This window comes from Cervus canadensis, chromosome 9 (assembly GCF_019320065.1).
Source record: "Cervus canadensis isolate Bull #8, Minnesota chromosome 9, ASM1932006v1, whole genome shotgun sequence".
Lineage (NCBI taxonomy): Eukaryota > Metazoa > Chordata > Mammalia > Artiodactyla > Cervidae > Cervus > Cervus canadensis.
Window position 1 is genome coordinate 36577374 of NC_057394.1, and position 13920 is coordinate 36591293.

The window sequence follows — 13920 nt, forward strand, 5'->3', positions numbered from 1 at the left end:
CCCTGGGCTTCCCTGGTGGCTGAGACGGTAAAGAATTCACCCACAATGCGGAGACCTGGGTTCCCTATTTGTGTTGGAAAGATCCCCTGGAGTAACCCACTCCAGTATTCTTACCTGGAAAATTCCATGGACAGAGGAGCCTGGCAGGTTACAGTCCATGGGGTCCCAAAGAGTTGGCCAGGACCAAGCGACTAGGCACAAGCACAATCTTCCCTAGAGTCAGTGATTGGTGACCTTGATATGGGTGTAGATTGTCAAATGTATTTGGTTCATAAAAAATAACTTTTGTTTGGGAACTGCTCTCACAAGGGAAACAGGACTTAAAACTTTTTTTCAGTTTATTTTTGTTAGTTTGCGGTGTTTTTGAAATGTTGGGCAAGGCCTGTATTTTGCTGTTACCATGTGACCGGATTGTTTTCTGGAATTTTGAAGACTTGGGATCACAATCTTCCAACTTTAGACATGCAGTGGAAGGCCCTACTTGGATGTAGTGGGTGAAGAATGTAGGAATGAGACTGCTTCGGATAAGACTGGGAAAAATCAAAAGACAGATGGACGGGGAACATGGTGGGAAAATATTTTGGAACTTGAATACCTCTGTGAGAGAAAGGGAGAGCTATGTTTTGTGGCATATTGTCCTGTGCACGCTGTGTAACCTGTCAGGTGTGTTTATTTAGACAACCCATTCCAAACAGATACGGGGTAATAATATTTAAGCATTTTGAGTGAGGGGAAGTGGGTTGAGGAGGCAGCAAATATATAATCTTACAATAACCCTCTCTTAACTCCTTCCCTGGTAGCTCAGACAGTAAAGAATCTGCCTGCAATGCAGGAGACCTAGGTTCCATCCCTGGGTTGGGAAGATTCCCTTGAGGAGGACATAACAACCCACTTCACTATTCTTGCCTGGAGAATCCCCATGGACAGAGGAGCCAGGTGGGTTTGTGAAAAGTCAGACTCGACTGACCGACTAAGCGCAACCCTGACCCTAAAGGACAAAGAATGATGGAGTAAACTTTACTTTTGTAATATTCTCACACAATAGAGAGGTTTAAGAGAATGGCATCAAAGAGACAATCTACCAAGAGCCTTGAGAGCCTTGAGAAAGGGAAAAGCGTATCAGAGCCAACAAAGTTCCTTCTAGGTCACCAGGGTAGTAGATCTGATTAGGGCTTGAGGTCAAAATCAAACGTGTAACAAGTGTTCATTTCCCTTGAAAAACAAAGACCTAAAAAACCTTCCTTTAAAAAAAATATTCTTTGTTCAGATGACCAAAGCCCCTGTGTGTGTTAATAAAAGAATCATAAATAAATTTCTTTTGAAATGGAAAAAAATTAATCATAATTTCGTGAGTTAAAACAGTATTTTTTGAGATTATTAGGAAATAAGATTCAGAAATCATGTAGACTTTAGAAAGAATTGAAACCAAGCAAATATGATTACTTAAAAAAAAAAAAAAGAAAGTCTTAGGGTCCCATTGAGAGTGGTCCCCTCTCCAGGGGGCAGCAGAGACGCCCAAAAGAAGACGGAGATCTCGGCGACCCGAGAGAGGACGAGTTGGTCCGGGCAGGGCCGGCGCTGGGCGCAGGAGTGCTGCCCGAGGGGCGGGTTGGAGGAGCGGTCGGGACCGTGGCCGGAAAAAGAGGCAAAGAGGTGACTTCTCAGATAAGCTTTCGGAGACGACGCTCTCCGCCCGCCCGCCCGTCCGGAGGCGGGGTGGCAGCCCGATTAAAGAAGCAGCCAGCCTGGAAGGAAGGAAGAAGCGAGGGAGGGACGGGAACAGTAGGAGGAGGAGCAGCGAGCTGGGCTGCAGCGACCGGAGGAGGAGCGGCCCCGGCGAGGCCACGTTTTGTTTTTGTTATTTTCCACCGAAATAGTTCTCGCAGGCCCTCCGGGAGCACCGATCGCGCCGAAGCCCAGGGGCCCCGACCTTCCAGGTGACAGCCGGTCACCCTGGTAGGAATCAGCTCCGCCCCAAGTCAACCCTCCCGCCCGCCCACAGCCGGTTCCCCGCCCAGCCTCCCCGTGCCCGCCCGCGGCGAGCGGCGGCCGCAGCGGCTCTGCAGCGCCGGAGAGGGCGGCGAGGGCCCTGGGACCCCGCGGAGCCGCGGACGAGGAACGGGGAGGTCTGACCCCACGCGCGAGCCCGAGAAAGGAGGATGGCGATTTAACTCGCCCTCTTCAGCCAGTCCTGCTGCCCGGCGCTGCCCGGGTGCCCGCCGCCAAAGCCCGGGAGCCGCGCCCGGAGAAGTGCCGCATGGGGCAGGGCCGCTAGGGCGCGGAGTTCGGGGTCGCGCCGAGGCGGGCGCACGGCCCGGCGCCGCAGTTGGCACAGTTTCCGCGGCGCCTTCAACGCGAGAACTAGGGGGCTGGGGGGCGCGGCGGGCCTCTCCCCCCGCCTCCGTGCCCTTCTCGGGAGGAGTGAGTTATGGAGCCCCCCAGCTGCATTCAGGATGAGCCGTTCCCGCACCCCCTGGAGCCCGAGCCCGGCGCCCCGGCGCAGCCCGGCCCGGGGAAGCCGAGCGACAAAAGGTTCCGGCTGTGGTACGTGGGGGGGTCGTGCCTGGACCGCAGGACCACGCTACCCATGCTGCCCTGGCTCATGGCCGAGATCCGCCGGCGCAGCCAGAAGCCCGAGGCGGGCGGCTGCGGGGCGCCGGCGGCCCGCGAGGTGCTTCTGGTGCTCAGCGCGCCCTTCCTGCGCTGCGTCCCCGCGCCGGGCGCCGGGGCCACCGGGGGCTCCGGCCCGACGGCCGCGCAGCCCAACCCGGCCGTGTTCATCTTCGAGCACAAGGCGCAACACATCTCGCGCTTCATCCACAACAGCCAGGACCTCACCTACTTTGCTTACCTGATCAAGGCGCAGCCCGACGACCCGGAGTCGCAGATGGCCTGCCACGTTTTCCGCGCAGCAGACCCCAATCAGGCAAGACCGCGCGGCTCCGAGGCCCCGGGGAGGGTCCGGCACACCCGGGAGGAGTGGCGGGGCTGCGGGCGCCGGTACCCCGCGTCAAGGACGGGCTCTGGTCCGGCTGCTGGCGCGCGCCCTCCACGTGGCGCACTTGAGCGCTGCTGGTCCCGCTGCTCCGACCCCGAGTCCGGGAGCTGGCTTTTGGGGGCGGATGGGGCGGCGGGAGCAGATGACCTGCAGGAACGAGGAAGGGGGAGGGAGGCTGAGTGGCTTCGAGACGGCGGAGGAGCTAGGACGAGGCGGGGAGCAGCGCACATCCTGGCAGGATCCCGACGTCTTGGGGTGTGACTGGAGAGATGGCATGCCCGGCCTTGGTCGAGTGTGTGAGTGCGTGCAGGTGTGTGTTTGAGTGAACGCGGGAGACGGTTGGGTTCCTTTAGGCCCCCGCACTCACTCTGGGTCTTGGTCGAGTCATGTACCTTGGCCTCTTGGATGGTCGCATCTTCGTCCTAATAACACTTGCAGGTCTCCGATGTGGGAAGATGTTTCAGAGCCGGGCTTAGGGAGAAGTTACTAGACATTGCCTGAGTGTCAGCAAAATACGAGCCCGCGTTTAGATGTTGAGCGAAAATACTTGTGGTTTTTTGTTTTTTTGTTTTTTTTGCCGTTTTTTACACACGAATTGGAGACAGAACCAATACCCACTTGGGTGATTTAAAAATCAGTGTCTTAGAAGAGGCGAAAAATCTCTTTTCTAATATCATTTCTCTAGAGTTTACGAAATCGAGGTGCCTGTTACCAAACAGTACATTTTTACTTCCTTAAGAAAAGGACAGAGCCCTTTTTTCTTCTGGAGAGAGATATTTAAACAATCTTTACCACATTTTGGTTGTGTCTTGAAAAACAGCACCCCCTCCCCTCCTTTAAAAAAAATGTGTAAGGAGTTTTTTTTTGTTTTTTTTTTTACCGTGTCAAAAGTCCCTGAGATGCTGTTATTTTTGAGTTATTTGTTTGGGTAAAGTACTTTAGATTCTTTGGGAAAATAGTGATGTCTAAATATAAATCAATAAAGTCTCAGTTGTACTATGTGGCCAGTTTCTTTAGCAGCTGGCCAATTAATAGACGAGAAAAACATTCTATAAGTAAGGCTTTAATTTTTGAAAATTCATATATTCTAGTATCATGTTATGTAGTATCTGTAACGGAGAAGGAAATGGCAACCCACTCCAGTATTCTTGCCTGGAGAATCCCAGGGACAGAGGAGCCTGGTGGGCTGCCGTCTATGGGGTCGCACAGAGTCCTCAGGACTCAATCAACTTAGCAGCAACAGCAGCAGTATCTGTAACAGAAAGACTGTTTAATAGCTTTCCACAAAAGGCCTATAGTTCAGCTGAAGAAAATAAAAGTTCAATATCTTCTGATTCCATCAGTTACTTTGTAAGCTATTTAATATGCTCAGAACTCCCAGTGTGAAGAGAGCAATTTTGATTTGTGGGACCTCTGTTACATTATGGTAAAATACCTTATTACAGATGATCTCAGAATCCTAACCATGATTAAAATGAATTTCATTTCATACTTATCTGTTCAAAATTTATTTTTAGCTGTCAGCTATGTTGAAGTTGGAGGGCAGCATGTTCTTTATTTCCACTGTTGTAGTATTGTATTTATCACTATCTTTATTGTTTTAAGATTTTTGGGTTCTTTGAGTAAGATGGAAGTAGTGGCATTTTTCTAGGACTTTAAGGAATGTTTCAAGATTCTTGATGGTTCTTTTCTTCAGGTCTGAAGCATGACACATCATTGCTAATTTCACTGATGGTCAAAGTTTGTCTCTGGGTTACAGCACCTTAAATTCTCAACAGTAGCTGTTTAGTTTTCCCTGGACTCATTGAAGTTCAATTAAAATATCCCATTTTATTTACCTTCCTTTTTGTATTTAGATTTGAGAGGCTGAATGTGCTGTCACTTTACAAATAATAGCATGTGTAAGCTTATGTACCTGCTATGTAGGAGCAGTGGAAGCCAAATGGCTTTTTGATAAAAGAAGAAACAAATTTTTCCTGTTTATTGTCATTTCCTTGTTGAGTCTTTGATCTAAAGATGTAGATTCCTATTTGCCCCAAACCTAGAGAGCCCCTGGCAGAGGATCATTAATTTGAAAGGCCAGATGTTGTCTACTTAAGAATTCTTTCCAGCCATAAATCAAGGGTTACAAACCTCAACGGCTGGGCGGATGGTTGAGTGAGGTCCATGGAGGACTAAGTAGGGAAGTTCTTTCCCGAGGTGCTCCTCAGTTCCAGATGGAAATTACATTAACAGAATATAAGCCCAGTGTTGACCAAACTTCTGATTTCTAAAGGGAAAATGAAAATTTGGATTTTTACTTTGAGCCCACATTTTAAAGTATTAGCCAGTATTTTAAACATTTAAGAATCCTATCTGGGCTAAACAAAACACATCTGAAGTTTGGCTTCAGAGATCTAAGGACGGCCACTTTTGATCTTGGGCATAAATATTTGTTGAGTGGCCAAGTGCAGTCATTAGATACCGTGTGCTCTTTGTCACATTTCCTTTTGAAATAGTGAGGAGAGTTAGAATGATTTGGAAGGCAGAATTTATAAGTTAGATTCCCAGTAGTGATGATTCCGCAGTTGAACTTGTTTGGATGAATTCATCACATTATTTCCATCCAGCAGTATATCTCATATAGGGTAGAATCTCTGGATTTTTCTGAGCACCTATGAAATGAGAAGGAAGAAAAGTTGCTGTTTGCCTTGCCACTGAATCCTACATTTGAAGTAGAGACTTATTTGTTCTTGTTTAGTCGCTAAACCATCTCTGACTCTTTTGCGACCCCATGGACTGTAGCCCGCCAGGCTCCTCTGTCCATGGGATTTACCAGGCAAGACTACTGGAGTGGGTTGCCATTTCTTTCTCCAGGGGAGCTTCCCAACCCAGGGTTTGGACCTGCAACTCCTGCATTGGCAGGCGGGTTCTTTACCACTAAGCCATCCGGAAACCCCAGAGAATTATTTAGTTGGACTTTAAGATTATGGCTAAATCTCCTAAGTATTTTCTACAGTCCCTGAACAACATATTGAAGGTAGCCTGGAGCAGAAGTCCTGCAAACATCTCCAAGTAAACTAGCCTCTGCTTTGTCTCTCTTGCATGTCCCTTTTCTGAAATAGACTTGTCTGTTGGATGACCATATAACTTATTGTTTAATGCAGGACAATTTTTATGGGAAAGGAGGCATCGTTAAACTTACACCAGCATAACAACTATAAAACTGGACCGTTTAGGGCAAACAGGAATATAGATGACCATAGGTAAATGGAAAAGTTTGTGTTTCTGCCAAGTCACTGAAATGGAGGATAATGGTTTCTGTATATAAAATGATGATGTTTTGCAGCATATCTACGCACACATCTTTTGGGGGGTGGATCTCTATGTGTCCTCAAAATGGGAGTGCTCTGTGTATGCGAGTAGCTTGGGTCTGTTGTGGGGAGTTGCCGTAGTGATGTGCCCTCTGGCCCCACACCTTCCTGGTGGATAAGAGTCAGCCTAAGGATGTTAAACCTTAGTCAGCCTGGAGGAGTGCTCTGCCATCATGCTCTGATGCAGAGCTGTGTCTCCCAGGTGCAAAGAGAGGTGTGGGCTGGGAGCAAGTGAACTAGTTCCAGTTCAAATATATGCCAATACAGATTGCTTCCCATGTATTCAAGCCTGTGTAGTCTTGCATGGTAGGAATGTCAGTCAGCATGCATCAGCCAAGGTTGAATATTTGAAAAGTGCTTAACTCTGCAAAACTTAAAAAACAATTGCACTGGCATAAATTGAGTCGTAGACTTAAAACTGGTTGGAGAAACCAAGAATCTCTGATTCTATACCTAAAATCTTGGGAAGGTCACTAATATTCTTCAAAGTACTTTATCTACTTTCAGAAAGAGCCTGAATGTAGCATTCAGAAAATACTACATATTTAGCATTATCTCCATTTCCCCATTGAAAAGCAGAACTTGTTTTATGTTATATATATATATTTTTGTGATATTAAAAATAAGAATTATTAGTGTTCATAACGCTTGTTAGAGATTACATGTTATCATTGCATGAGACTCAACAGCATATGTTTCAGTTTATAGAATGAGTAGTCATTTAAAACAAAAACATGATTGCTGTAATTTTCATTGATTTCGTTTGTGTATATGTTCCTTGAAGCTCACAAGAATGTACTTTCAAAGAGATTTTACAAATTGTGTTCTTAAAATTAAAAAGTGAACTCGATATGGTTTATTTTCAACTCTAAATTCTCTAAGCCTGTGGGTTTTTTGCTTCTTTTAAAATATTTGGTATTTTCTGAACTTTACTCAGATAACCAATTTTCACCCATATATTTTCAAAAGATCATTTTTTAATGTTGTCAGAGTTGAGGATCAGTGGCTCTGGGAATATACAAGCAAGGAAACCAGAGAAATAGAAATCTGGAAATTTTCACATTTCTCTCTATGCTTTCCAAGTTCTTTGTGGTATTCTAGACAGGTTGATCTCTTCCCTCCTATTTGCTGTGGTCACTTTTTTTGTTCTCTCCCTTTCTAATCTGAGGTGGATCTAATCTGCCTTGGCTTTGTCGTAGGATCCTGACTACAATATCTAGGGGATAGATTCATACCCAGAGATTCCCACTTGTGAGTGGCGTGTTATATTGAAGATGGTGGTGTTTGGTATCAAGGCTTGTTTATCATAAACCAGAGGTTCTCAAACTTGAGTGTGTGGCAGAATCACCTGGTGAGCTTGTTCAAAGAGACTGGTGGCCCCCACCCTCAGTTTCTGATGTTATCAAGTTCTCTGATGATGTTCAGACTTCTGGTCTGGGGACCACAGTTTGAGACCCACTGCCCTCAATGATTCTGTTCATCTGGTTGGGTATATAATCCCTTCTATTTTCTTGGTTATTTTTGCAGCTGTTTTCACACTTGAAGTTCATGGTAAATGTGGGGAGGAATAATATCTATAGCAGATTTTTAAGAAACTCTTCATTTTATAGCTTAATAGCTTTGCATATTTTCTTTGCTAGATAGACATTATTCTGCCAGACATGCTGAGACTAGCCATATGTTTATTGAAAACATTACCTTTCAAGCCAAAGTTTTAGGTTCTTCAGATGGCATAATCAATTTATAAGGAATATATTCTAATGTTCAATTATGATAAATTTTTGAAAAAATCAAAGCTTTATTTATTTAAATCTGCAGGACTAACATGAGAAAACATCAGTATGTTTAATATACTGTCTAATAAGAAAAAAATCAGGCAAGAAGAAATAGAATTGACAATTTGGTGAAAAAGATTATGACGGCTCTGAGTGACTATTGCAAACTTTTCTTTTCTCTCCTTCTCCTTCCTCCTCCTCCTTCTTCTTTTTCTTTTTAAAATCTCACGGCTTTTGTTTGTTTTGTTAAAATCATCTAGACAGTGATTTTAGATGCCCATTTCTTTTGGGCTGTGTTGCCATGCTGTTGTGGCTTCCCAGGTGGCGCTGGTGGTAAGGAACCCGCCAGCCAATGTAGGAGACGTAAGAGACACAGGTTCAATCCCTGGGTTGGGAAGATCCCCTGGGGAGGGCATGGCAACCCACTCCAGTATTCTTGCCTGGAGAATCCCCATGGACAGAGGAGCCTGGCGGGCTACAGTCCACGTGGTCGCCCAGAGCTGGACACACTGGACATGCACCACCACATGCCATGTTTTTACTTAGATATATCCCCCTGTAAAATGAGGGACAGATCAATTGTAAACTAATTTTGTAGTACATTCAGAATCATTGACCAGATAAAGGATTTTGCTTGAATTATGGTCTATATAAAATATTAACACAAATTTAGTAATTCATTGGGAGGCATCAACCAAGCATGCCATTGGCTTGTTACTTTAAGGGTGTAATGTGATTACTAACATACACCATAGTATGTCTATCTAAATAGCTTTTTAATGCTTAAAAGCTAACCTTTGTTGAGCTCTTGCTGGATGATATTACTGCCTTTAGTGCTTGTCCTAGGTTATCACATTTTATCTTCACAATAACAGTGTAAAGTGTGCACCAGTCTTCCTCCCATTTTACAGATGAGAAAACTAAGCTAAAGAAAGTTTAAATATTTCCCTAAAGACACAAAGCTTGTAATGGTAGAAGCAGTTTCCAGTCTGCATGAATAGTTCTCTTATCTGCTACTCTAAAAATCTGGTTTTTGTTGTTAGTGATAAGAAGCTTTATGCTATCAGTTTTTCCCCATTTTAAAAAAAATTATTTATTTATTTCCATTTATTTTTATTAGTTGGAGGCTAATTACTTTACAATATTGTGGTGTTTTTTGCCATACATTGACATGAATCAGCCATGGATTTACATGTGTTTCCCATCCTGATCCCCTCTCCCACCTCCCTCCCCACCCCATCCCTCTGGGTCTTCCCAGTGCACCAGCCCCGAGAACTTGTCTCATGCATCCAACCTGGGCTGGTGATCTGTTTCACCCTTGATAATATTCATGTTTTGATGCTGTTCTCTCAAAACATCCCACCCTCGCCTTCTCCCACAGAGTCCAAAAGTCTGTTCTGTACATCTGTGTCTCTTTTTCTGTTTTGCATATAGGGTTATCGTTACCATGTTTCTAAATTCCATATATATGCATTAGTGTACTGTATTGGTCTTTATCTTTCTGGCTTACTTCACTCTGTATAATGGGCTCCAGTTTCATCCATCTCATTAGAACTGGTTTAAATGAATTATTTTTAATGGCTGAGTAATATTCCATGGTGTATGTATACCACAGCTTCCTTATCCATTCGTCTGCTGATGGGCATTTAGGTTGCTTCCATGTCCTGGCTATTATAAACAGTGCTGCGATGAACCCCATTTTTAAAAAAAAAATAAAGTCATTTTATTTTATTTTTTATTTTGTTTTCCAGTTTTCTTGAAGTATAATTAACAAGTGAAAGTGTGTTAGTTGCTTAGTTGTGTCTGACTTTGTGACCCCATGGTCCTGCCAGGCTCCTCTGTCCATGGAATTCTCTAGTCAAGAATACTGCAGTGGGTTACCATTCCCTTCTCCAGGGGATCTTCCAGACCCAGAGATCAAACCGGGTCTTCTGCATTGCAGGCAGATTCTTTACCATCAAAAATTGTACATATTTAAAGGTATATTATAGTGTTTTGATATACATATCAAATGGAAGGATTACCACATCAAGCTAATTAACATATCCATCAACTTAGATAGGTATTGTTTTCTCTGTGTGTGTTTATGGTGAGAAAACTTAAGATCTACTCTTTTGGCAAATTTCAAGTATACAATATAGTATTATTAACTGTAGTCACCATGCTGTCTATTAGATGTTCAGAACTTTCTCATCCTGCATAATTGAAATTTGTTTCTTTTGACCAACATCTCCCCATGTCTCCCATCCCCCTGCCTCTGGCAACCACTATTTTACTCTCTGCATTTATGAGTCTGACTTTTTAAGTTCCATGTATAAGTGAGATCATGCAGTGTTTGTCCATCCCCCCCCCCAACTTTTTAATTAAAAATCTCCACATTTAAATGTACTCATTAAATTTGTAAAATAATAATGAAATGCTGAATGCATGCTTGGATATAGTTTTGCCAGTGTGTATTTTTGTTTTAATGGAAAGTGAAAAGTCTGTATGATTTGTTAGACTGGTGAAGCTGAACTCTAGTCTTTTACATGGTGTCTTTAGGAGTGGCAGGGAAGTGAACTGTGAGAGTCTTGTTTGGAACCTTTGTAATGACTTTGATGGGAAGTGTTAGTCGCTCAGTCATGTCCTACTCTTTGGAACCCCATGGACTGTAGCCCACCAGGCTCCTCTGTCCTTGGAATTCTATAGGCAAGAATACTGGAGTGGGTTGCCATTTCCTTTTCAAGGGGATCTTTCCAACCCAGGAATTGAACCTGGGTCTCCTGCACTGCAGGCAGATTCTTTGCTGTCTGAGCCACCAGGATAGCCCTGATAACTACTTTAGTTTAGAATAAAAAGTCTTTAGGCTATGTATTTAAGAATGGGTACAACCATGCATTTGTTTTATTGACCCATAAAGGATATAAATATTGTAAAGTTTAACAAAGTAGAAAGTATAAATTATAAAAATGTATTGTAATGTCAAAGTATATAATTATAAAGTGTGAAATTATAAAATATAAAAGTAGTGCATCTTACCATCATTATAAAACATATGCAATAAAGCAAAAAATATTGGTATCAAGTTGCGCTATTTTAATTACCTTGGGTTAAAGGGAAATAATATGTAAATTTTAAGGTTACATTACTCCCAGTGACCTGATGGGCTGATATATGGTTTTGCAGGAGCTCAAGTCGGGAAAGGTGGTTCAAAAATGCATTCCCGGGTCCACAGTACCATCAGCCTGCTGAACCCGTGCTGCGGCAGCCAGTGCCCCAGGCATGTGTTTGGGAAAAGAACATCGTTCATCACATTGAATTTAGCTCATTAGTGTAATTGTTACTGGTTTTATACTTGTGTTCGTGGGTATTTTCTAAGTTGGCTTTGGTTTGAAAATTGTTTAAAAGCTAGAGCTATAAGTATCTAAAGTTTATGTCTAGATTTTTATGAACATGTTTAAAGTAACAGTAAAATAATTATGTTAACATCTTAATTATCTTCAAAAGTATTCTAACAACCAACAGTAAGTTCAGTAAACTGGCTTAAACTTTCGGGTGTTATTTAATATGACTCTAATCATCTATGATCCTATGACAGAGAGGGAAAAAAGTGTGAGATTAAAATTTTGGTGGGTTTAATTTCAGATCATCTTAACACAGGTTTTTGCAGCTCTACAAAAAAGATACAGAGGTATTCTCCAAATTACTGATCCTTTCCAAGTTTCATTTCTTGTAAGAGGTTGGGTTGGAAAGAGGATCTCCTAGTAATGGGATCTTCCTGGTTAAATATAGAAGCCTGAATTTGCTGCTTCAGATCTTTTATTTTGTGGATGCCCTTAACTAGTTGGATAGTCCTCACTTTGGAACTCTTGAGAATTTTTACAGGAATTTCTAAAATTGTCAAAGTTAGAACATTGGAACTTTGTACTATTATATAACTTCTGAGTAGTTTGAAATCAGTTTCAGATTGCAAGTCAAATCTGATTTCTGGTTGAGCAAATCAAGTAATATTTTATATCTCACAATTGTATCTTCATTCACATTTTCCATAATAGGTTATACAATGTGGACAGATACATTGATGGCTTAGGGTTTTACAAAGCAATAAGCAAATCTGTCTTCTGGCCTCAGACAGCTCCCAGTTTTTTCAGTTCACCTCTTGCCCTGATTTCAGCCATTTAATTCTCATTATCTTGGCAGCTCGAGGGATTTTCTTGAGTTTACCTGAAATTAAACTGATGGCTTTCCTGCTTGATTCTACAAATATTTCTGTTCCTTAGATTTCCAGTGACACATTCTTAATACTGGGCTTCCTAGTGGTAAACAACCTGCCTGCCAATGCAGGAGATGTAAGAGATGTGGTTTTGATCCCTGGGTTGGGAAGATCTGGAGGAGGGCATGGCAACCCACTCCAGGCAAGGCAACTTCTCTTGCCTGGAGAATCCCATGGACAGAGGAGTCAAAGAGTCGGACAGGACTTAAGCAATTAACATGCACGCACATTCTTTATGCCTGGTGGGATACCCCATTACTCTGCGTTGCATGTGCTGCATCCTCCGCTTTGGAGACTACCCAGGGTCTATTGTTGGACTCTTTAAATATTGTGCACTGCCTGCTTGATTGAATTTCTTTCCACTTTTGGAAGCTGGTCTTCCCCCTTCTGAGGGATGATCTGGTTGTCTGGTCCTTACCCCTTCCTGTTGTTTCCCTCCAAAGCTGTTAGCCATTATTTACTGATTTTATTTTGGTTTTCATATGGAATTTTGCTAAGATCTACTGGCAGGAACATAGCCTAATGGTGATAGGTAGTAGGCACGATCCCTCTATATTTACCCATAATTCTGTATCTAATTTGAGGAAGATTCATTTTTTATTTTTTTATTTTTTATTTATTTTTTTTTTTTTGAGGAAGATTCAATAGGCTGAATTTAGGAAACTAGATTTCTGTCTAGTTTCTAATAGTACTGGTAAAGCAATATGAAAGTGGGTGGTGTTATATTTTATTTTTCGACAGCCCTTTATATTTTAACTTCCTCCATTGATCCTCAATTCAAATGGCCAAATTGTTCTGTTAAAATAATAATGGCATTTGATAAAATTGCCTGCTCTATGTTACTTTAAAAAAGTGTGTTAGTTATAGCAATAAACCTCTAACCAATAACTAGTATGACATGTGGGATCTGGAAGTTAATTGATATTAAACCTTCATTTCTGTTGGAAGTTAGGATGAAGATATGTTGAAATTATATTGTTCATTTTAATAACTGGAGTATGAACATGACTAAGTTAAATCTAGCTTAATTAATCTATGAGGTAGTATTGAAATTCTTCGGAATAAAAGTATATTAAAAAAAATCTTCAGTTTCTCCACTATTCATACCTAAGCCCATCTTGTAGTTTAACAGAGTTTGTTATCTCTCTTTTGCTTGATCCACCACAATTATCCAGCATTTGATTCTATCTTTAGAAAGGATGCTCTAAGCTTCTAGGAACCAGGTTAAAAAATAATAGATATACATTCATGATAATATTAGCTCTAAGCAGTATATATGTATTTAGTTTCTTTTTCAACCTTTCTTTTTTTTCCTTTCTTTTTTACTTTTTAAATTGTGAAAGTATGATAGCACATTTAATGGTAGACTTGGAAAATACAGAGCCAAGTTACATATAGTTCCACTATATAATACAATTATTTTTTAAGTAGACAAATTAAGATTTTTTTAGTTGGAGTTTCAATATCAAACTCAAAAATTAATAGAATGCGCAGACAGAAAAGTAGTAGGTATAGTAGACCTGAAAAGCACTGTGAACCAAT

General features: G+C 42.1%; 1 protein-coding gene across 1 annotated transcript in view; it reads left to right on the top strand.

Annotated features, from left to right (window-relative positions):
* The first annotated feature begins 1714 nt into the window (after nt 1-1714).
* Nucleotides 1715-13920, top strand: part of TBC1D4 (TBC1 domain family member 4) — a 198127-nt gene continuing 185921 nt past the window's right edge. Inside the window, exon 1 of the mRNA XM_043477785.1 lies at nt 1715-2926. Within this exon, the coding sequence (XP_043333720.1) occupies nt 2429-2926 (498 nt within the window). The 5' untranslated portion in view covers nt 1715-2428. The remainder of the gene's footprint in view (nt 2927-13920) is intronic.